General features: G+C 42.5%; 1 protein-coding gene across 1 annotated transcript; it reads left to right on the plus strand.

Annotated features, from left to right (window-relative positions):
- The first annotated feature begins 226 nt into the window (after positions 1-226).
- Positions 227-20,572, plus strand: MIDEAS (mitotic deacetylase associated SANT domain protein). The gene is made up of 12 exons (XM_005143898.3): positions 227-1,681; positions 7,040-7,357; positions 8,070-8,415; positions 8,882-8,948; positions 12,879-13,021; positions 13,935-14,038; positions 15,405-15,480; positions 16,609-16,697; positions 17,833-17,982; positions 18,180-18,353; positions 18,754-18,953; positions 20,356-20,572. The coding sequence occupies exons 1-12, from the start codon at positions 227-229 to the stop codon at positions 20,570-20,572; spliced, it is 3,339 nt and encodes a 1,112-aa protein (XP_005143955.2).
- The last annotated feature ends 1,106 nt before the right edge of the window (positions 20,573-21,678 follow it).

Raw genomic sequence — 21,678 nt, forward strand, 5'->3', positions numbered from 1 at the left:
ACTAAGTGGACCCTATTGGCCTCTGAACCACAAAGCGTAAGAGTGAAAAGAAGTGGGAGAAACAAGTAAAGAAAAAGCAAGTGAGGCACTTTCCTCTGGACTGCTTTCCTGCCCTTTATTACTAGAACTGAATGGAAAAGAGAGACTTCTGTGCCTTTCCTCCCCCCACCTCAGGGATGGGTGGATTGTAAATACAGTGTGTGCAGCTGGGAGAATAGACTGAACCATGAATCTTCAGGCTCAGCAAAAGTCTTCAAGCAAAAGGACTGGGAAACGAATTGCCTATTTTAATGAACAGGAAATAGCTGTGTCATCAAAAGAACCTCAGCAGCCGCTGAAGGAAGGACAGTACTATGGCCATGGAGGGAATATACCGGTCTCCCAAACTATGGAGATTTCTCATGCAGGAGGATTAACAAGTGCCCCCAACAATGTTGCTTTGATGAACTCTGTTTACAATCAAGATAGGGGAGAATCAATGATGATGCCCCAGGCAGTAACAGCTGTCAAATGGCAGAATTCCCTAATGGGCAATCGGTTGCCAGAGAGGGGTGATGGCCACTGGCAATCTCCTCCTTCGATGTGGAACCATGGTATGGTTTTTGGAGGCAACCCAAAAGGACCCCACTCCAATGCTGGTGCCCCAGGCTTCTATGGCCATGCAGAAGCCCTTAAAAGAAATCAAGAGAAAGGTGTGTTTGTGTCACAACTGGACTTGTATGGAGATGCTGTCCAGCAGATGATGTCCCAGAAGGCTCAGCTGGAACAGCAAGCACTAGTTAGGCAGCAAGCTCAAATGAATTCTTTTCATCAGATGCAGAAACAGCAGCAGCAGAATCAGAGCCTGCCATTACAGCCTTTCCAACTTGCGTTTGGTCACCAAGGCCAAAAGCAAGGTCTTCCTGAATTATTACATGTCTTTCAAGAAGCCCCAGCTTCTTCCAGTCCAGCCTATACTGCTCAGCAAAACCAGCAAGCTCTTCCTCAACTACAACTGTTTGAAAACTTTTATCCTCAACAGCAGCAGCAACAGGCTGCTGCACAAGCCTTCAGCCTGCAGCAGACTGCTTCCATAGCACAGCCTCATGTGGCAGCTGCAGCACCTCAGCATCACATGATGGCACACCAGTTTCAGCAAACAGAGAGGAACCAGGAACTATTCAAGGCTCTAACAGAGCAGAACCAACAGACTGTGCTACCTCAGACCCAGATTCCCTTTCCAAGAAGGTCACGGCGACTCTCCAAAGAAGGTGCCCTGCTGACCTCTGCAGGAGAAGTTTTGGCTTCCAAGCAGTCAGAAGAACAACCTAGCAATTTATTTCTGCATCACTGGCAAACACATCAGCAAGAGGTCCCATTACAGCAGCCACCTGAATCACTGGCCCACAACAAAAGCAACTATTTGCACCCCAAGAGACTGGATCTGGGGCAGAAGGATGTCCTGGTCAATAGTGTGCTGTGCCAGATGGAAACAGACAGGCAAACCACAGCCCAGAATGGCAGAGATGGAGAGAAACAGGCAGCAGCAGCTGATGAAAACACTCAGAGAACTAATGATTTTCAGGGTGTCAGAGGTGGTGTCATCCAGAGTACACGACGGAGACGGCGTGTTTCTCAAGAAGCCAATTTGCTAACTTTGGCTCAAAAAGCTGTTGAGCTGGCTTCTCTTGAGAATGTAAAGGTAAGGTGTGCATTCTTACTAATATAGTATGGATTTAAAATAGAGCTCAATTAAAAGTAATTTAGGTATTTGTATGCAGGATAGGATAGTATCTTGAAGCAGGAAGTGTTGTGGTGCAGCAAGGGCAGCTCTGTGGAGTGCTGGTATGTAAGTTCAACTACTGTAATTCATAGATACAGGACAATAGAGATCTAGTGCAGTGAAACCACCTAAGGGCAGTTTTATTTCACCAATACCGAATGTGATTCTAGCCCAGAACTTCAGAAATGAATGTTTTCAGTTTAGGCCTCAAGCTGATCAGGATTTGAGAGTATATAGGTATTTTGAGTATGAGCAGTTCACTTGATGTCTTTTTACCAATTAATGTTCTTTTTATGTTAAAAGACTGCTGTTTACCTGTCAGTTTTCCAGTTTTAGCAGTTGAAGTGGTTCTGAACTGTGCTATTTAAAAATTACACAATGCAATTTGTGTTCAATATTTTGCAAATACTAAAAGCCTAAAGAAACCTCAGTTGGATGAAGTTGTACCAGGAGTGATAAAGTCTATGGCATCCTATTTGAGATTGACCTGCAGTGAATTATATAGAATCATAGAATAGTTAGGGTTGCAAAGGACCTTAAGATCATCTAGTTCCAACCCCCCTGCCATGGGCAGGGACACCTCACACTGAACCATATCACCCAAGGCTCTGTCCAACCTGGCCTTGGACACTGCCAGGAATGGAGCATTCACAACCTCCCTGGGCAACCTATTCCAGTGCCTCACCACCCTAACAGTAAAGAATTTCTTCCATATATCCAATCTAAACCTCTGCTGTTTAAGTTTCAACCCGTTACCCCTTGTCCTATCACTACAGTCCCTAATGAAGAGTCCCTCCCCAGCATCCCTGTAGGCCCCCTTCAAATACTGGAAGGCTGCTATGAGGTCTCCACGCAGCCTTCTCTTCTCCAGGCTGAACAGCCCCAACTTTCTCAGCCTGTCTTCATACAGGAGGTGCTCCAGTCCCCTGATCATCCTCCTCTGGACTTGTTCCAACAGTTCCATGTCCTTTATATGTTGAGAACACCAGAACTGCACACAATACTCCAAGTGGGGTCTCATGAGAACAGAGTAGAGGGACAGGATCACCTCCTTTGACCTGCTGGTCACGCTCCTTTTGATGCAGCCCAGGATATGGTTGCTTTCTGGGCTGCAAGCACACACTGAAGCTGGCTCATGTTCATTTTCTCATCGACCAGCACCCCCAAGAAACTAAACAGAGCATCTAGGAAAAGGCCCTGAGAGGTGAAGCAAGTAATCGGACTTTGGAAGGCATGTCTGCTTGCAGCTTGATTCGTAATGTAAAGACCAAACAGAAAAGTGTTTTGACAGATGCTCTTTTGTTTGCAGTTACGCAAGCAGCTTGTTTGCTTCCATGATGGCACTAGCAGAAGAACTCTTTATGTTTCAATCTCTTCAGGCTTTCAGGAAGATGTTTCGATGATAAAATTCTTACCTGAGGTCTGATGGATTTTACATGCTTAAGGGGTGGCTGACACGTAAGGGAGAAAAAGAAAACATGTTTAATGGAGGAGAGTGGTCTGCTTCTCTTTATCAGTGTCTTTCTGTTACAAACAACCTAGAAGCTATCTCTAGCATAGGTTTTGTGAGGAACATGTAAGGCAGCCGTAGGATTAAATTATTAATGACAGACAATGCGTTCATAATTTGAACCAGTTGTTTGAATGTTCCAATCTCGGTGTGTGTACTTTTTGCAAAAACAATCTTTTTGACAGCAGTATATGTCTACATGTAGCGCACAACTGATGCTTTGCCCCAGAGCTGCCCATTGTACTGTGCGGGCCTTTTTCTGGTGGTGCAAACTTACTGCTGCTTATAGGCTCTGCAGCAAATTCCCAGCTCTTGGTTTTATGGCTTCATTTAACACAAAATGTTGCATGTATAAACATGGTATAGTTTGCTTTCTTTGATAATGCAGAAAACTTTTCTCAGATCTAAAATGGTATTCAAAGGGTGTCTGGATTTAAATACTTTATGGAAGGGAGAAAGAGGATTTAGTGACCTGGCCTCTTTCCCCCTGCACAGGGCAGGGCATCAGCTGACACACACATAAAGGGAAGGTTAGAGGGGGGGAGGAGGAGGAATATTTGTAGAATTACAGTTCTGGACTCACCTTCCTTCATGGACAACCTTCTGTTTGACTGCAGAGAGAAGCTGCTTTTACTGTTAGCAAGGTGATGCAGGATGCTGTCAGAGAGTGCTATATGGGCAAGTGTTTTGAAAAGGCTGGTGTGGTTTCTTGTCTGATCACGGCAGTGGCCTTGGAGCAGTTCTCTCAGCTGTCACAATTGGCTTTTGTCTGTGAATTCTAAATTTGTTTAGAAACCACTTGAGGGATAAACAGGATCCATGCCAGAATGACTGATGGGTTTCTGTGCATGTCTTGGAAGACTCCAGATCACTAGCTCATCCCTTGTACCTATGCAAGAGTCTAAGTAGAAGTGCAACAAGTTGTACTTCCTGGAAGTTATCCAGGAGCCCTCAAGCTTTGGATTCTGCAAGAGAGATGCTGAGCTAGCTGAAAATCCCCAGCAGTTCTACAAAGGATTGTCCTATCCTTTGTTCGGTGACTTCTTTCTGCTTACCTCTGAGTGTAATCAAACAGTTGAGAAACTATTTAGGGATCTGAAACAAACAGCTTAATTCCAATATTGGTCATGTCCCCTCTTAGTAAAATTAGGTATGTGCTATCTTTCATGAACAGAAAAGTTCTAGTGTGAACAACAGCATCTTTAAGGATGTCTGAACTATTTAGGTTAAGCTCCCAGTGGTGCCTTCTCTCTTACCTCTACTACTGTTTCGGTCTCCTTCTTCTCTCAAAGGGATCAACTTTCCCATCATTAAGGAAGACGGTCATTTGCTGGTTACCTCCCAGTCTTGAAAATTAAAAGGAGCATGATTAACTGATCACAGAGCCAGAGAAATGTGACATCTTTTGTGTGATGAGCTGCCAGAATTTCCTCCTTGCAGTCAGGAAATTAGTTATGTCTCTTGACCTGCACACAGGAAGTATCTGAGGTTTGTAGATTGATCAGAGTTGGTGCTTGTTCACACATTCATATTGCCATTACTTGTTTGATTGCTGTTATTCTCTCAGGTACCCAGAAAGTATGTTGGAGTGCTTGCACTAGAAACAGCTACAGTTAGGCAGTGGTCTAAAGAATGTACTGTGAATGCACTGGTCTAACCAGTGGTACAAAATGCTGTGGAACTCACTGCTAGGAGACCTCAGCATAAATTTCCCTGATGAATGGAGGCCCACGTACAGCAGCATGAAGCCATATGTGAGCTGCTTCTTCACATATGGGCAGGACTTGTGGAAGTATACATCTGATTCCAGCCTGTTTGTATGTTTAAAAAGGCATCCTTAGTCTGTCTTTCCAAGAGTGGTGGAGGGAGGCTACAACAGTTTACAAGAGCCCCTTACTGTCTAGAGGTAGCGGTGTCCCTAGTAACATACTTGTCAGCATGATCAGTGCCTTCCAAATTCAGAATCAGTAGTCTCATGGGAAAGTACAGGTGTATATCAGCAGCCTGGAGTGAAGGGAGGTCCTCAGAGCTCATTAATGCCTTCTGCAATGCAGTCTGGGGCAGATGATGCCAGTTGTGACTTTTCAATTGTATGTTTCATCATTGTGTGGTGGGGGGCAGATATCTCCAGTCTTTGTGAAGAAGCAGTCAGACTTATAAACTGCAGTGTCACTTACTGGATAAACCTTTCTATGCACTCTTAGTCTTACTTTAATAAAGATCATGGAAGGAGGCAGTCTTAAATCTTCTTAACATGATTGATTTTATTTGCTGAAGCTTGGCACCTAGTTTTTTTCAAGGCTTAGTGCTTCAGATTGGACTCTTTGATCTTAAAAGCAACAAAAAATACCAGGACTCTGATTTGGAGAGCAGCCAGAGCACTAACTCCAGGCTCTGACTGACACCTTGTGACAACACAGTTGTGCTTCCCTCAATATAAATATACTATCAAAGTCAGATTTTAGTCTAGTGTCCTTCTGGCTATTATGGGTTGACTCTTCCTGGGCCAGCTAGAGCATGTTTTCTCATCAGTGAAGTCAGCTTTCATGATTTGTGACCACAATGAAATGACTGGGGTGGTGGTGGTGGTGTCTGAATACTTGACAGAACCTCCTTATGCTAGCTTTTAAATCAAGGTTAATGTTCTTAGTGGCACACAATAGATTCTTTTTGAGATCTTCAGTAAATCTCTGCAAAACTTTGTAAGTTCAGGTGAGAGACCTCTTTGTCATACCTGAGAGATAATGTGCCTTGGTTTCCACCTACAAAACATAGCTGTTCAGGTAGAGAGAGATGCCTTAGTAGATGGTGGCTTTGATAAGCTTGCATACCTCATTCTATCCAAAGGCTTTCCAAACAGAGCTCTAAGTTGGAGAGAAGCTCTGAAACATCAAAAGGAGCATCTTCTATGGCTTCTAGATTGCACTCTTTCAGAGCTTAAGAAGGCTGAAGACAGGTGGTTTGGAAAGTTGTACTTTAACATGTAGCTTTTAAGTGAGCTGGCAACTGCTTTTGAATGAAGAGTGGAATGAACATGTAGGTAGTCATTTGAAGGACTAGAAATCAGTGATCTGACAGTGCATGAAGCCATTTGGTGTTATGGTAACTGTGTATTTATTCAGTAACTCATCCTTCATTCTCGTCTCCTTGGAGCTCAATTTCCTGGGGTTTCCATGAGTGTAAAAGAAAGCAGAAGCATGGAAGCTGTAATACCAGTGCATGAAGTGCTGGCTTGCAGGTATGCCTTATTGATTCTGCTGAGCAAAATTCCTTCAGGCTCAAGCAAACAAACCTCAAAGGCTTCAGTTTTAATAACGAAAGTTGCTTCTGTGATGTAAATGAGGAAAAAATGCAGCAAGAACATAGCTCCATTTTTTTGTATGAGAGATTTAATTAAGATTATCATGGTTCAGTCTTTCCTGGAACAGAGGCCCAGTATTTGAAATTAATAACCTGCAGCTTTTGATCATTGCTAAATCTGAAGAAACTTTGCTGGAAGTTATCTGACAGGGCACAAGTTCATCCAGAAAATAAAATGTCAAACCACAGGTAGTGAAGTGAGACTGAAGGATGATGTATACAAATATTCTAGCAGTTGAGACTTCAGGCAATCCTCAAGTATTCTTTTTCCCTCAAATAATTCTTTTCTAAATCCATTTCAGCTTGCAGGTTGCATTGAGAAACTTGATACACACTGAAAGTGAGATACTCTCTGATCTGTTATGTAGGTACTGCAGAACTTTTAAAGACTTTATTTTTCTTCTCAGGAAGCAGATACTTCAGAAGAAAAGAGTGTGCTGATAGGAGCTCCAGGACCTACAGCTGCAAAAAGCGTGGTGGAATTTGCCAGTTCTTCACCAGCTCCCAAAAGAGCCCGAGAGGATAACAGCCTTGTGCCTCTTATCATTCCTGTGTCTGTGCCAGTGAGAAAAATTGACTTGCAGAACCTTGGAAAAGAGAAGTCTGAGGATGGAAAGCTGCAGAGAAGCCAAACAAATGATCGAGCTCCTTGTGAACGCAAGCCTTCTGTGATAGTCACTCGGAGGCGATCTAATCGTAATACTAACATGGAAACCTCAAATCAGGTATGGGTAGACTAAGAAACCAAGGATGACCCAAATCTGTAGATTTAATGATGTGGTTTTTATCCCTAAGTCGTTTGATCTCAAGGCTTGAACTTGGAATAGATATAGTCTGGGGACTGTGGATTTTTGCCATTGTAATATTGCCATATATTTGGACATCACCAGCTTTTCATGGCCTACCTACACCTAATGCTAGTACAGCCAAGCCATGCACCAATATTGAACAGTGATAAAGCCAAATGGTCAATAACACTAGAATAAATTGTCTGAATAAAGACTGCTTTCTCCTTGTATACAGAGATGATAATAAACTGTGAGTAGTGCACTTATCTCTGTATCTGAATAAAATCCAAAATTAAGATTTCTTATGACCATTTTTTGTTAGCCTGTATCTGTACTGGGGATCAACTATACTTTTATGTCCTCTTTTAAAGCTACCATGAGGTCACTAGGTTGGACAGGACATGTATGTAGTTCTTGTAAAATATAACTTTATAAGCACTCAGAGCTAGTATTGCTACCTAATACTTCTGTGTCCATTCCATTCCCCATCATCTTCCTCCCTCTTTCCTTTTGTGCTAACTCTTGAGACACCCTCCAGCTGTCCTGTCCAGACTTTGAGCTGCCATGAAAGAAAACTGTCATCTCACTGCAGTTTTTTAAAAGACCTGAGGTTCAAAATGAAACTAAAAATGGATTTTTTTTCTAATAGCATGAAGATGCTGTTCCAAAGGATGAAGCAGAGGGCTTTGCCCGGAAACCAAAGCAGAGGCCACGACCTGAGCCACTCTTCATTCCACCTAAAGCTGGCACCTTCATTGCACCACCTGTTTATTCTAACATTACTCCATATCAGAGCCACTTACGGTCACCTGTCCGTCTGGCAGATCATCCTTCTGACAGGAACTTCGAGCTACCTCCTTACACTCCCCCACCAATTCTTAGTCCAGTAAGAGAAGGATCTGGGCTATATTTTAATGCTATCCTCTCTTCAAGTGGTCATTCTGTTCCACCTCCGATGACTCCTAAAAGTGCTCACAGAACTCTGCTTAGATCAAGTAAGTTCTGCTTTATCTTTCCTTTCTTGGCTAATTTGTGATTAGGAACTGTGGAGTAATAGAAGGAAGATCATGACTTTAAGAAGCATGGTTATGTGGAACTGTGGCTTCTTCATGATAGTCTGGGGAGCTAGGATGGAGGAAGTGCAGTGTCGGTTTTATCGGGGCATACGGCAAAATGCATTCACAAGTGATCTGCAACACCCCCTACTGACGTTCTTAGGAATGGAAAAGACAGTTCCTCTATAAGAGATTCTTGGTGTCTTGAATTGAGGGGACAGCAAATAGTTATTACTAAGACGTAGGTGGTGACTGGAAGGTAAGTTCTTGGTCATCTTAAAGCCCTTTAGTGTATGGGTACCTTTTTTGAGAGATGGATAGCTCTGATTAGATTTACAAGCTGTGTGAAACATGTATCTCAAGTGTGAAGATGAGCTCTCTGAGCAGTTTTTTCTTTCCCTTGCAGACAGTTCAGAAGTTACCCCTCCTGTTCTTACGGTAGTGGGGGAAGCCACGCCGGTCAGCATTGAACCGTAAGTTCCCAGTAGATTCTTAGCCTGGTAGTAAATGCGCTTCCTTTCTTCTTCCTAAACCTTCAAGCTGCTCCCTGTACAGCTGATGGGTGTTTTAGAACCATTAAACTATTCATATTGGTGACTGAAAATTGCCTTTATTTAAAAATTACTCTACATGATAAATAATGTTTGTATGGGCAAATGCACCTTGTAATTCTGGTGGTGTTAACTGCTTTCTGTTGCTGCTCTGGGGTGAAATTATTGGTTAGCTAAACATTATTTTGTCCTGTTTTGTTGTTTAAAACAGGTTTAGAGTGAGGAAATAATGCTTTTTTAGAGGGAGGCCAAAACATAGTATGGAAAAATGTAGTTAGCTCTCACGTGGATTGTTCAGATTGCAGGTTATCATTGTGGTGGGTATTAGCTGCAGTGCAACTGTGAACATGACTTTGCTCCATCCTGGGCTGGCTCAGTCTTGAAAGCACTACAGCCAGTTGCATACAGTGTCTGTGGCCTGAGCTAATAAGCCTCATTAATCTTTTTATCTGGCTGTGTGCTGGGAAAGTTCAGACATATGTGGACTCAGCAGCACTAGGGAACACAGTTTGAGGATATTGAAGCTGGAGTTACGAGCTTAGACTTGGTGCCAGTCTGGTTAAACCTGAGCAGAGTAGCAAAAAAAACAGAATAGCATAGCCCTTGCAAACCTGGGAGTGTTACTAGCTTAAGTTCAGTGCTGCAAAACTACAGCAAGGTAGTTCCAATTAATTATTACACCTAGGTTAATGAGCTCTTGTGAAGTCTGAACATGGAGATGCATGGCATGGAAACACCCATATAGCATAAAATCACCCATGTGGCTCTGCATTGCTGACTGCAGTCAGGAATCCCTGCTCTAACTGCACTTTATCCTGTAACATTTGAGATATTTAACTCAAACTCTCCCCAGATAAATACCAGGCTGCTTTTACTTCCAAAATGGCTTATGCTTTAACTGGAGCATTTGCTGTCTGTTTTTTTTCCTCATCCTTGCATTCTGCCTTCCCGTTTGAAGCCGAATTTTCTGCACTTTGGCCACAGGCTGTCCCGAGCAGATGTTCTAACTGTGAATGAACCCAGGTTGTTCTTGTCACCTATGCAAATCCCTTCCAGACTGAGCCTGTTCGTGGAAACAAGCACATTCGGTGTTGTCTAAATCTGTTTTGAAAATGGCTTAATTAATCTTTTTGTTGGTGGTTCATTTCACACTAATCTAGGGGAACGTCCTCTTGAACAGATTTTTTGGTGTGTTCCTCTCCTGACCCCCGTCTTAATGTGTTTGATCTGTCTCTGGTGTGGTGCAGTTGTCTTTGGCTGTTGTGCCTGGTTTAAAATGCTGAAGTTAATGATGTAAAATTAGCTGCAGTTTTAGTCTTGTGTGAATTTTTTCAGATTTGTTGCTGGAAATTTTAAATCATAGTCATTTAGTAACACAACCCGATTTCCTGTTGCCAAAAGGGTGTTATGTACAAAAGAGTTGTCTTGCTGTCATCAGTTGTACTGAGCAGATGCTTATGTACATAGATAGCCTTAACTTTTAACCAAGATACATTAACAAACTGCTGACATTCTGTGTTGTCAAAGTAACCAGTTTGCTGCTCTAAAGCTAGCTTGTGCAGCACTGTTGCAGTCAGTTATGTGGACATACCTTCTATAAAGGAAGTATGGCCAGAAGCTTTTCTTTAAACATTTAATTTGATCTGTAGTACTGACTCCATTAGACATTGACTGTAGCTTGTGATGACTTGATATTGTGTTAATTGCTTATGTCTTGCAAGACCTTCTGCTAATGCTTTTCAGAAAGTCATTGTATTGCAGAGATTTACAACAGGAAATGGGGTAATGAAGCTTAATTTTTCTCCTTGTGAAATAGTACAATAGGCAGCTGATGTTGCAGATCCTTGTGTCCTGCTGGCTTTGTAGTTCAGTTGCTTCAGTCGTGAAGTCACCCCTCAGCCAGCCTTAAGTATAGCTGTGGTGCCTCAGCTGTGAATTGCCTTCCCAAGTCACAGCCTCAATTCTGGATGCTACCACACTCAGCTGTAAACTAGGACATCCCAGGAGCACTGTTGGTGCTTACAGGCGAGAGCTTTTGCTATACTGAAATATAGGCTTCATAAGTGAAGGGATTGTGGAATAACATAGCTTGAATGGACTTCTGGAGGTCATCTGATCTAAGCTCCTGCTTGGAGCAGGCCAAATTAGATCAGGTTACTCAGGTGAACTTTTCAGTAGGAATCTGGTTTTACTTGGGCATTGCAGGTACAAGGGCTAATTCTTAGGCTTTTCTAGCTTGGGAATGCTATATTTTAATATGAAAAGTAGCTTCTGATAGCCTTTTGAGGTGGCCTACTTCTTTCACTCCAACCTTTCCAGTTGCCTCTCTCCCTCTCACAGGTGAGGCCAGAGGAGTCCTGTGTCTTAGGACACAAAATCTCCCACATCTCTTAATGCAGTAACAGGTTTTTCACCTGTTCCCAGCTGACATCAGTGTGTCAGTTTGAAGCAGTCATCCCTTCCAGGGTGGATCAAAATCCATAACTTTTTCGGTGGCCTGTGAAACTGCAGGCCAAAACAATAAGGGAGACTAATCACAGGTAAGCAGTAGGCTCCACATTAACCTCATATGTCACCTGCTGGAAGGAAGTTAGCATCGGCCTGTGTATCCAGCAGATTCTGCTTGTCCAAGTGGGAATCCCAACCTGTCCATGTCAGGCTGCTGCTGAACTTGTGGATGAAGTCAGAACAAGTGTGTAGGGGAGTTATACAATACATCTCTTTGTTTATGTTCACATGCATTGTAAGCCATTCCCCTCAAGTGCAAGGGACTAGATCTGGATCTGCTACAGATGCAAAAGAAATAGTTTGTAAAATATCTTTTTACGTGTGTTAGAAGTCAGCCATTTGTTTTAAATGCCAGCTTTTCCTACTTATGAGATCTCATGATGCAGATCCTTACTGGCAATTATCAAAATGATGTGTTAAGCAGAAGAATGAGAATGAGGGGTTTTCCTTATTCCCCTTCCACAACAGAAAATTATACCCTCTTCCTTCCTTTTGATACCAAAGTCTTCTAGTGGTATTTCAGAACAGCAGAGGATCAGAAGAGGCTGGTATTTCTCGGTTATGTTTTTGTTACTATTCCTTATTGTGCTAGATCATGCTTTTTTTTACCTATCTCTGTGCACAAAATCATGTTTTCTAGTGAAGAGTAGAATCTCTGTGGATGCTCTCTTAAAGCATGTGGATTGCATGCTGTGAAAAATCTGTGTGCTAATTCAGACTCTAGAAGTATGAGGTTGTTGCTAAAAGAATGAGATTTGGTTTTGATACAGAATGAGTAATACAGCATTCATTGGTTTATATTTTTTGTTTCAGTTATTAGAAATAGTTTCTAGAAGATACTAGGTTGTGTCAAGATCATAAAGGACCAAATTTTGAGATTGTTCCTGCTTTGAACGGCGAGCTGGACCAGATAGTCTCCAAAAGCCCTTTTCAGCATAAATAGTGCTACAGTTCTGTAGTTATGGCTGGCAAAACATTAATACTAAAACAGGCTTCTCTTATTCATGAGGAGCAAACTTACCATAAAAGAAGTCTGTGTGACAGCCTCTCAGAAAGTGATGATTATTGAAACCTAATAACTGTTCTTTGAGCAGTTATTAGGGGATCCCAATTTAAATACAATTTCAAGCATTGTTGATAAGACAATGGGAAGTGGTAATGGATGTAAAACCTCTCACCTTTTGAGTCATGCTTATTAATGTAACCTGCAACACCTGAAAGCAATTCATGTTTTATGCAAGATCCTGCTGCATTTCAATTTCATAATTAGTGCTTCTAGCAGAGATGGAGACTTTCTGGATATTGTAAAGGGGGGCTGACTGTTACATCTTACCTCTTCTGCAGGCGAATAAATGTAGGAACTCGCTTTCAAGCAGAAATCCCATTGCTCCAAGACAGATCTTTGGCAGCAGCTGATGAACATAAAGCAGAGCTGGTGTGGCAGCCGTGGGGGGACCTGGAAACCAACAAAGTCACCCAAGAGAATGGTAAGAATGTGGAAGGCTGGTAAATAGGACTGAATTGTCACAGTAGCTGCAGGGGTAACCACATATCTATTGCAGGCATAACTAAAACTCTCTTAGAACTCCCAGTCCCAAACAAGTTTGAGTAGTCTTGAGTACAGTCTTAGAAGTAAAACTTATTATCAGGTTGCAGTTGTTGGTGGGGAGGTTAATAGGGTTGGTTTTTTAATTAAGATTAATGAAGATAAATTTGGACCATTAATTAAGATAAATTTGATTTATGTTATTAAGATAAAATTGGACCATTTGTTACTAGTCAGGCAAAGAGCAGCCTTTGCTCAGTGAAGCTTTGTTGTCTTTGTTAACATTTGAAAACCACATCCTCTCAACTTCTGTATTTTCGAGGGGTGTTTTAGATATAATAGCATTTTGGAAGAATCAAGTTGTAGGTGGAAGTCAGGATGAGGAAGCAGGAGTTGTGGCAACCTAGTAGCAGACTTGGGCGGCTGTCTGCTGTTGGTGCACGTAGGTTGTAGCATGTATAAATCCTGAAGGGAAGAGGAAGTGAGCAGACTTAGAAGAGATCTTTCTGATGAGAGAGAAAAAAGGGTGTGGGGAAATGGAAGTTAAAATATAAGGGGAGATTCAGGAAATCTCTGAGGTGAAGGGAGATGGGGAGACATTGTAGGAGAGAGGAGATTTGCAAGAAACTCCATGTGTAAATAGTGCTGAATGCAGAGTAATGCCACATGACCTCGTGGTTCTGGCATCCAAATTTGACCTAGATAAATTTGCAAGGACATTCAACTTCTCCGATAGTTTTATTTTCTGTTATGTCTAGCCGTGCTTCAAAAGAGCTAATGAACTGTGTGAATGCTGTAGGAAACTCCATTTTAATCTTCTTATCTGAATTTGTTTGGTATCTCTGTGGAAATAGTGGAAAACCTGCTAGCTGCTGCCTGTTCAAGCATTTTTCCTGGGGCTGGAACCAACCAGGAGCTGACATTGCATTTCTTACATGAAGCAAAGGGAAGCATTCTGGTGAGTCTTCCCAGCTTTTCACCCTGATGTGGTCAAAGACGTTAATGAAGGCCCATTCCTGAGGGGAAATCCTTCCAAACTCCTTTCTGTGCATCTGATTCTCACTGTTTAGTGTCCCTTGGATGTCCTTAAAGTGGGTTCTGCCTGATGTATCATGCCATGTTCACTTACTGTCTTGCATGTTTCCAACTTCATGTTTGGCTTTTTAACAGGCTGACAAGGGTGAGTGAGCCAAGACTGTTAAATGAATCTTAAATGTTGTCTTCTTAGAAGGTGACCAAGTTGTAAGGAAAAATAAGAGGCTGGGCTGAAGCTGAGACCATAAAGTGCAATGTCTTGCTCCCCTTACTTTTGGCAGGTCCGTTTAACTTCCCTACGCATGTAGGGGACAGCTGTGCTGCTGTTTATATATTGATGTTGTAAGACATGATTCACCTTCATAGTGCCTTTTGACACCCCTAGGAGGTAATATCAAAGAACAGAGCAGAGCATATGGCACAGGGCTGTCATCCTTTTATAGTTCTATGATTGATTTGACCTGGCATAAATCAGCCCTGTAGTCAGCAATATCCCATGCTCTTGCCTGGCTGCTTGTTTTCTGTCCCCTGTAGTGTGCCAGCACTGACACGTGTGAGACTGCATTGGTCTGTGCTGGAGAAGAAGACAAATAAAAAGTAATTTCTGTGTGTTCATGTTAGGTTTGCGCTAGTTAGGGTCCCAGAACCAGTCTACCATTGTGAATGCTGTTGCTGGCATTAGGGAGGAGCAGGAACTCACTGTTAGCTGGTTTAAACTGCTGATGGAAGCATGACTCCACTCTTTCCTTCCTGCTGACTTTGAAAGCACTTCTAGTTTAAATGCAAAGTAAAAAGCATGAGAAGTTTGTGGGTTTTTTTGTGTGTAATCTTTGTCACATGACTGCTGTGTTTTATTTTGAAGTATTGCTTTAGTTAAGTGAGATAAGTTCACAATGACTTGAATGTGTCAGACTGACATCATTTAGGGCAGCAGTCTGGGATGTGAGTATGTAACTGAGGCCTTCAGTAAATGAGAAGAAACTGCTGCATGGTCTCTATGGAATTAACTCTCTCCCAGTACTGTGGTGGTTGCATTGGAAGGCATCAATTCACAGAGATTTGAATTGGTGCTGAGAGCTTAACACGTGCCTGTGGTACTCAAAACTCTTTCTTGATAGTCAAGAATGTGATTTTTAAAGTTGTCCGAAATGTTGAACTGTCCCAAATGTTACACTGCGCTATGGTTCCTTTCAATGAGCATACCAGAAAGGAGAGGATTAACAGTTGCCTGATCATTGATTTAAATACTCCAGACCTTAAGTGAATGATTTTGTTTGTCTTTATCTTAGGAAGCTTTGACCAAACTGCTGTTGCAGAGGCCAGTGCGATCGCCTACCCACCCTTTGGCAGATTATCACTACACAGGTTGGTTAGCCAGAAAAACTCTGCTGCCTATCATAAAGGAATTTTTCTATCCTTTTATGCTCTTTTGGGGAACTCTTGAATGTTACAATAAGATGAAAAGATCACTCTTCTCTCTGATAAATTGAATGATGGCTTGCTAGCAGTTCTGCCTGTGCAAATTATGACACTTAAAACATAAGAAACGCAGTACTGCATCTCTCTGAATATGTGCATGTGCGTGTTCTGATTCCCTTTGTGGGAAAAAGGGAATATGATCCCTTAAACTAAGCCACAGAGAATGGAGAAAGATAGATAATACATACAGAAAGGCTGTGGTAACCTCAGAACTGAGGCCTTGCTGGCATAGTTTTCTAGAGTGCAGTTCAGAGGAGGTTTTATGGAAAGTGTTTTCAAGCTTGCTAAAGAAAGCTCAGCCAACTATTGATGCATGTCAGCGTTTCTACAGAATTTAAATGCCATGAACTACCTTTGTAATAGTGCATCCAGTTAGAAAATAGTCAGGTGTGTGACTCTAACTTTGGTGATCTAGGAGTGAACCCAGACACCTGAAAGACTTGATATAAAGTAACATCTAGTAGGTGCCTAATAGCTGGCACAAGAAAGCGCAGAGATTACATTTCTTCATTATTGCATGTTCTTCCTATAATGGTTGGGAAATCTTATTTGAGTAATATCTGTATGGCAGGAGAAAATCCTAAAATGTGTTTATTATTAGAGGCAAGAGTACTAGGATAGCAGGAATATTTGAGATACAATGCTGTCTTCAAGTACAGTGGATTGCTGCTGAAAGAAAAGCTCTGGTCTCCTGTCCCATCGTCTCCCTTATATAGAATCTAATGACTGGGTCACCACAAAGTGTGTCTATTCACCCTGCTTTTTTTGTTGCAAACTGTCTTAGCTCATCTACTTGACACATTTTTGCAAGCTGACCTGAGTTAACCTGTGGTGATGAGTACTAGATTTAACACAGGGCAAGTGATGAGAGGAGGGCTGAAGCAGTAGAGGAGCGAAGCTGAATGAGGTGTGATGAGAGAGTGCACCTTTGTATGTGTGTATTGGTCTTGAAGGCAAAGCATGTGTAAGAGTAAACATTTGGAATGGTTTGCATTACAACTGTTTTTTCCACAGGATCAGACAAGTGGAAAGTTGCTGAAAAAAAACTTTTCAACAAAGGCATCGCAATCTACAAGAAAGACTTTTTCCTGGTCCAAAAGCTTGTAAGTTATGTTCCTGCCCTGTTTGTTGTTTTTTTAATGACAGCAATGATACATCCCTGGTATATCCTTACATGATTACTGAGCATTTAATGCAGGGAGTTCTTGATTTTGCTGAAACCTCAGTATTAAGCATTAAGTTCTGCACTGAAGATTTCAGAGAAATATTACCATCCAACACAGCACAAAATCTCACTAGAAAGCTAGAATGATAGTGTTTGGTTTGCTGTTCTTGTTTACTCAGTCCTTGTACTTACTGCATTAGTTCCACTAGTTCACACTGCAGATACCACTTTTGCAGGGTGTATTTACAGAGCAGAGCACTGGTAATGTTCTGGATCAGCTTAAATGGCTGGCTTATAAAACTAAATAGAAGCACATTCTTGCTACAGATAAAAGCTACCAAAGAAGGATATGATATATGAATCATTTAGGATCTCTCTCTCTAGTTTACTATGACAATGATAGAAAAAATGATTGCCCTCATCTACTTTCAGGAGGCATGACACTTCAGTGGGGGGCAAATCACAGCAGGAGCTGTATATAAAAGGCATTTAACTTGCAAAAGCCCAGAAGCTAAGAATATATGCCAAAACTTCCAGAAAGATCACTGACAGAGAACTTGTAGGCCATCACAGGTCTATGCTGATCATTGGCTGGCACCATGTGTATGAAATGCATGTGGCCAAAATGGGAAAGGTCTGCAAAGCTTCCTTCCCATTTTTGGTTTGGTATTCTGGCCTGGTCTTCTCCAAAGTGCTGCTGGAAAATAAAGCATCCCCATAAAACTCAAAGGCTGCTCTCAAGCCTGACAGCTCAATTGGAACATTTCAGAGGTGAAGAGGTGCATTAAGCTTACAAAATGCCAGGTTCTGTCACCTTTACACTGACCATCTTTTCTTTGGAAAGTTGGTCCTGTAGTTGCCAGTGAATAACAGTGGCGGTGGGGGACGGGCTGTGGGGAGGATTGGGCATACGGGTGAATATGACACAGAAAAGAAGGCTTGAATGGCTGTTGTGGTGGAATGGAGACTACTGAGGAAAGAAAAATACAAAGTGTATTTATTGGACCTTTCATAATTATGAGGCTTCTTAAAATCATGTTATCAACTGGACTTCCATGTGTTTCAAACACCAGATAAAAACCAAAACAGTGGCCCAGTGTGTGGAGTTCTACTACACATACAAGAAACAGGTGAAAATTGGTCGGAATGGGACCTTAATCTTTGGGGACATTGATGCTGCTAACGAGAAGTCGATGAAAGATGAAGCTGAAGTAGACATCAAGGTAATTTCCTTATTTTTTCTCATGTTTGGGTGGTGGTGTGAAGTCTGACTTTGTGTTGTCTCACTTGCTGGTAAAATCAAAAGCTGGAACAATCTGGCCAGTGTGGAGGAGCCCAGACTCAAACTTGTGTCCTGTGTCACATAATGATGTTTACCTACAAACACTGAAATTAACCGTTCCTTTGTCTTCTGGTGAAGAGTTCCCATAGGTTTGCACGTGTTCTTCCTCCCAGAAGGGACATTTACAGTGAAGAACAGGGGCATGTGGAGGAAGAAGAGGAGGAGGAAGAGGAGGCAGAGGAAGGGTTGGATAAAAGAAAGAGCAGCACAGTTCCTCTCAAAGATGAGCAGAGACTACAAGATGGTGTAACAGTAAGTGCTGCGTTGTGTGTGTTGTGCTTTCTGTGCCACCTTCACTCTGCAACTGGTTTAGAAAACAGCAGGTGGACGGTTCCACATGTAAAAAGTTTCCACCTCTGACTTCTCCCAGAGCAGGGGACTGGGCTGAGGTAGCTTAGAGTACTCATAGCAACCAGACTGTGTGCTGTGGTGGGAGACAGGGATGAGTAAGGGGGGGAAAAACCCAATATAATTCGTTGTGGTTGGTGCACATAGGACTGTGATGGGAAATGTCCAGAAAATATGCTGAAGGCTTTCTCATTAAATAAACCCGTGGTCTGGAATAGATGAAACACAGGAGCTCAGACATTGTTTTCCTTTCGATGGTGGGTTTAAGTTTCAGTTTGCTTTAACTGTCCCCTTCTCTCCACAGGCCAATGATGCCAATCTGAGGAGTCAAGAGGCCACTGTCACAGGCAGAGTTGGAAGGAAGCCGAGGGAGGCAACAGTGAAGCCTCGAAAGCCTATTGGTGCTCCAGTGCAGAGAAGGAGGCGGAAACAGAAGATAAAATCAGATACTACCAGTAAAACTCAGAACACAGAAAATGCATTTCCATGTAAAAAATGTGGCAGGTAAGAGAAAGTCCATTATAGCAATACAGCAGTAGTAACAGAACTGGAGCGGTGCATCTCCTGTGGAAGCTTATTCTCAGATGAGCTGTTTAGGCCAGAGACACTGGCAATACTTTTAATGACACATTACCCCACTAATACTCACAGATTAGTGTTTTTTACGTATATTGATATTAAGATACCACTACTTGGATGACTACCCTCTGCTGACTGTTTACTCAGATGGAATAAGACACCATCTGCGTTCCAGCTGTGTGCACTATTTGGTGTTAAGCTGCATTTTCAAACAGCTCCCGTATTGCCCCTCTGTAATGCCATGTTTTTTGGAACAAGTAATTTCTATATATTTGCTAAGTCACCTATTAAGAACATGGTATAGACTTACTTATGAACAGTGGCATAGAAATGCAAGACACTACTTTTGTTATAACAGCAGGTATTAGGCCCATGGGCACACAGTTCATCTGGTTAAACTTGCACCTATCTTTTGTGTCCATAAAATACACATTTGTCTACCCTTACATGGTTCTAGTAGGATTTGTAGGTTTGTTGCCAAGAGACTCATAAACTTCAAGAAAATTGAGTTCCCTACATAAATTGCTTACTTTTTAAACAATGGTCTTGTCATACCAGTGGTGAAACCTTCATTTAAAAAAGGCACCCTACAAGGGGATGGCAAGAAAATGCAAATTCTGTCTATGCCATCAGGGCTGTTGACAGATTCCTGCTCTGGCTGGGACTTCACTGGCCCTGACAAGGTGCCCTGTCTCTGTGCCCTCAGGGAGCGTGTGGTGTTGGAGAGGGGAGTGCTGTGAGAAGTCAGGCAGCTGGGATTTGGTCCTGGCCACTGATAAAGGAGGAGCAAGGAAGGATTCTTAATGGTGTCTAAACTTGCGGCATCTGGTGCAAAATCCAAGTAGTTATTAGGAAAGATGGAGAGCTGGATCATAAGTGTGAAGTCAGGAGGAAAAAGCTCAAGTGTTTCTGGCTGTGTGGACAAGGCTTAGGTCACCTCCATGTTTATTGAGTTTTGCAGCATAGCGGGAATATCTAAAACCCAGTGCTCTTTTGTATTAAGCAGCATGTGCGTATTTCAGGTACCAGCACTGCCTGTCTAGAAACATTTTAAGAGCTGAAGGAAAAATAAGAGGAAATGGGCATAATAAGAAATGATGTGAGCAGTTTGAGAGTGCTCAGGATCTCCTGCTGGCATTCCACCCAGTGGCGGCACACACAGAATCAGAAGTGCTGTTTGCTGTAGATGTTCTATGCCAATGCCAACCTGAGTTCCTGTGCTGAAGCTCACAAACTTATGGGGCTAGAGCAGCAGAAGCTCCTTTGGAGAATTAATGCAGGAAGCTGTGGGAGAGACCAATGCTAAGGTATGTGTGTGCTTCCTCAGGGTCTTCTACAAGGTGAAGAGCCGCAGTGCTCACATGAAAAGCCACGCAGAGCAGGAAAAGAAGGCAGCTGCACTGAAGCAGCAAGAGAAGGAGGCAGCAGCAGCGGCAGCAGCAGCAGCAGCCCACAGCCAGGAGCAGCAGGAAGAGAGCAGCGAGAGTGGGAGCAGCAGCAGTGGAAGCAGCAGTGCGAGCTCGGATGAAGAAGGAGAAATATAGCAGCAGAGCAGAAATGGAGGGAGTAGCAAGGCTGGACCCAACCTCCCTCTTGATGGCTTTACTTTTTCTGCTTGCAGTTTTCTTCCCTGAACTGTCAGGTCTCAAGTTTTAGTGCTGCCGTTTCCTCATGCCACATGGTCCACTTCACCTTGCCAGTACTGACCCAGCCGGAATGGTGGATGAAAAGATTTGTTTCAACTTGGATTTTTTTCTTTTTTTTTTTAAACAAATAAGATTTCTATTCTATTTATAATGATACCTGAGGTACATAATAGAACAATGTCACCTGCAGCGGAAGGAAGTTCTCTCAGGTCAGTCAGACCTTTCTTTCGTACTTGTCAGGAATCATGCTAACGGGACTCTTGGATATAAAGGTTTCCAGACTGGAGCAAGAAAATGATGCTCTACTCTGAGCCAAGTGTGTCCAGTTACTGTGACACCGGTGATTTCTAGATGTTTCCTTTCTCAGCAAGTTCTCCTTCCTGTTACTTCCTGCCTTTCTTTCTGAGCATTTATTCAGGCAGCCAATAAGTTTTGTGGGAAGATGGTGTGCACTTTTGGCCTCTGATTCACAGGAGTGGGATGAGCAAGATGGGCTTCTTCCTTTTGAGAGCAAGTTTTCCAAAAGGGAGCCTGAGGTGGTTTGTTTTTCACACCATTAAGAATGCAGCAATGGATGTAAAAATACCACGTGGGATTAGAGTAGCCACAGGCCTTGCGGGTTGTCTTCTCTTGGAAAACAAAATAGTCTGTCTTTGATTAACTTAATGGAGAGTAGTCTGGGCTTCACAAGTGCAATTTGACATGTAAACTGCTGGGTTTGACTTTGCATAAACGGGAGCAAGTTTGTTTAGCAAAAATGAACCAAGACTTTCTTGTGTGCACCTCAGAAATGGGTGGAATGGACTCTAATCTTTAGCAGTGATCCCTCTATGAATGTCTTTTACCTCTCAACACATCCCTTTCTTTCTTGCAGCAGCCCTCGTGTATTCCCTGAAATTGGCATCATTAAGAGCTAGTGTGGTGAGGCCCTAGTTTCCCAGGCACTTGTGTCAGACAGTGTGTGCATGCAGGAGAAGCTTGTCACTTCCACACTGGTGGCTGGA

Source organism: Melopsittacus undulatus, chromosome 4 (genome assembly GCF_012275295.1).
Source record: "Melopsittacus undulatus isolate bMelUnd1 chromosome 4, bMelUnd1.mat.Z, whole genome shotgun sequence".
Taxonomy (NCBI): Eukaryota; Metazoa; Chordata; class Aves; order Psittaciformes; family Psittaculidae; genus Melopsittacus; species Melopsittacus undulatus.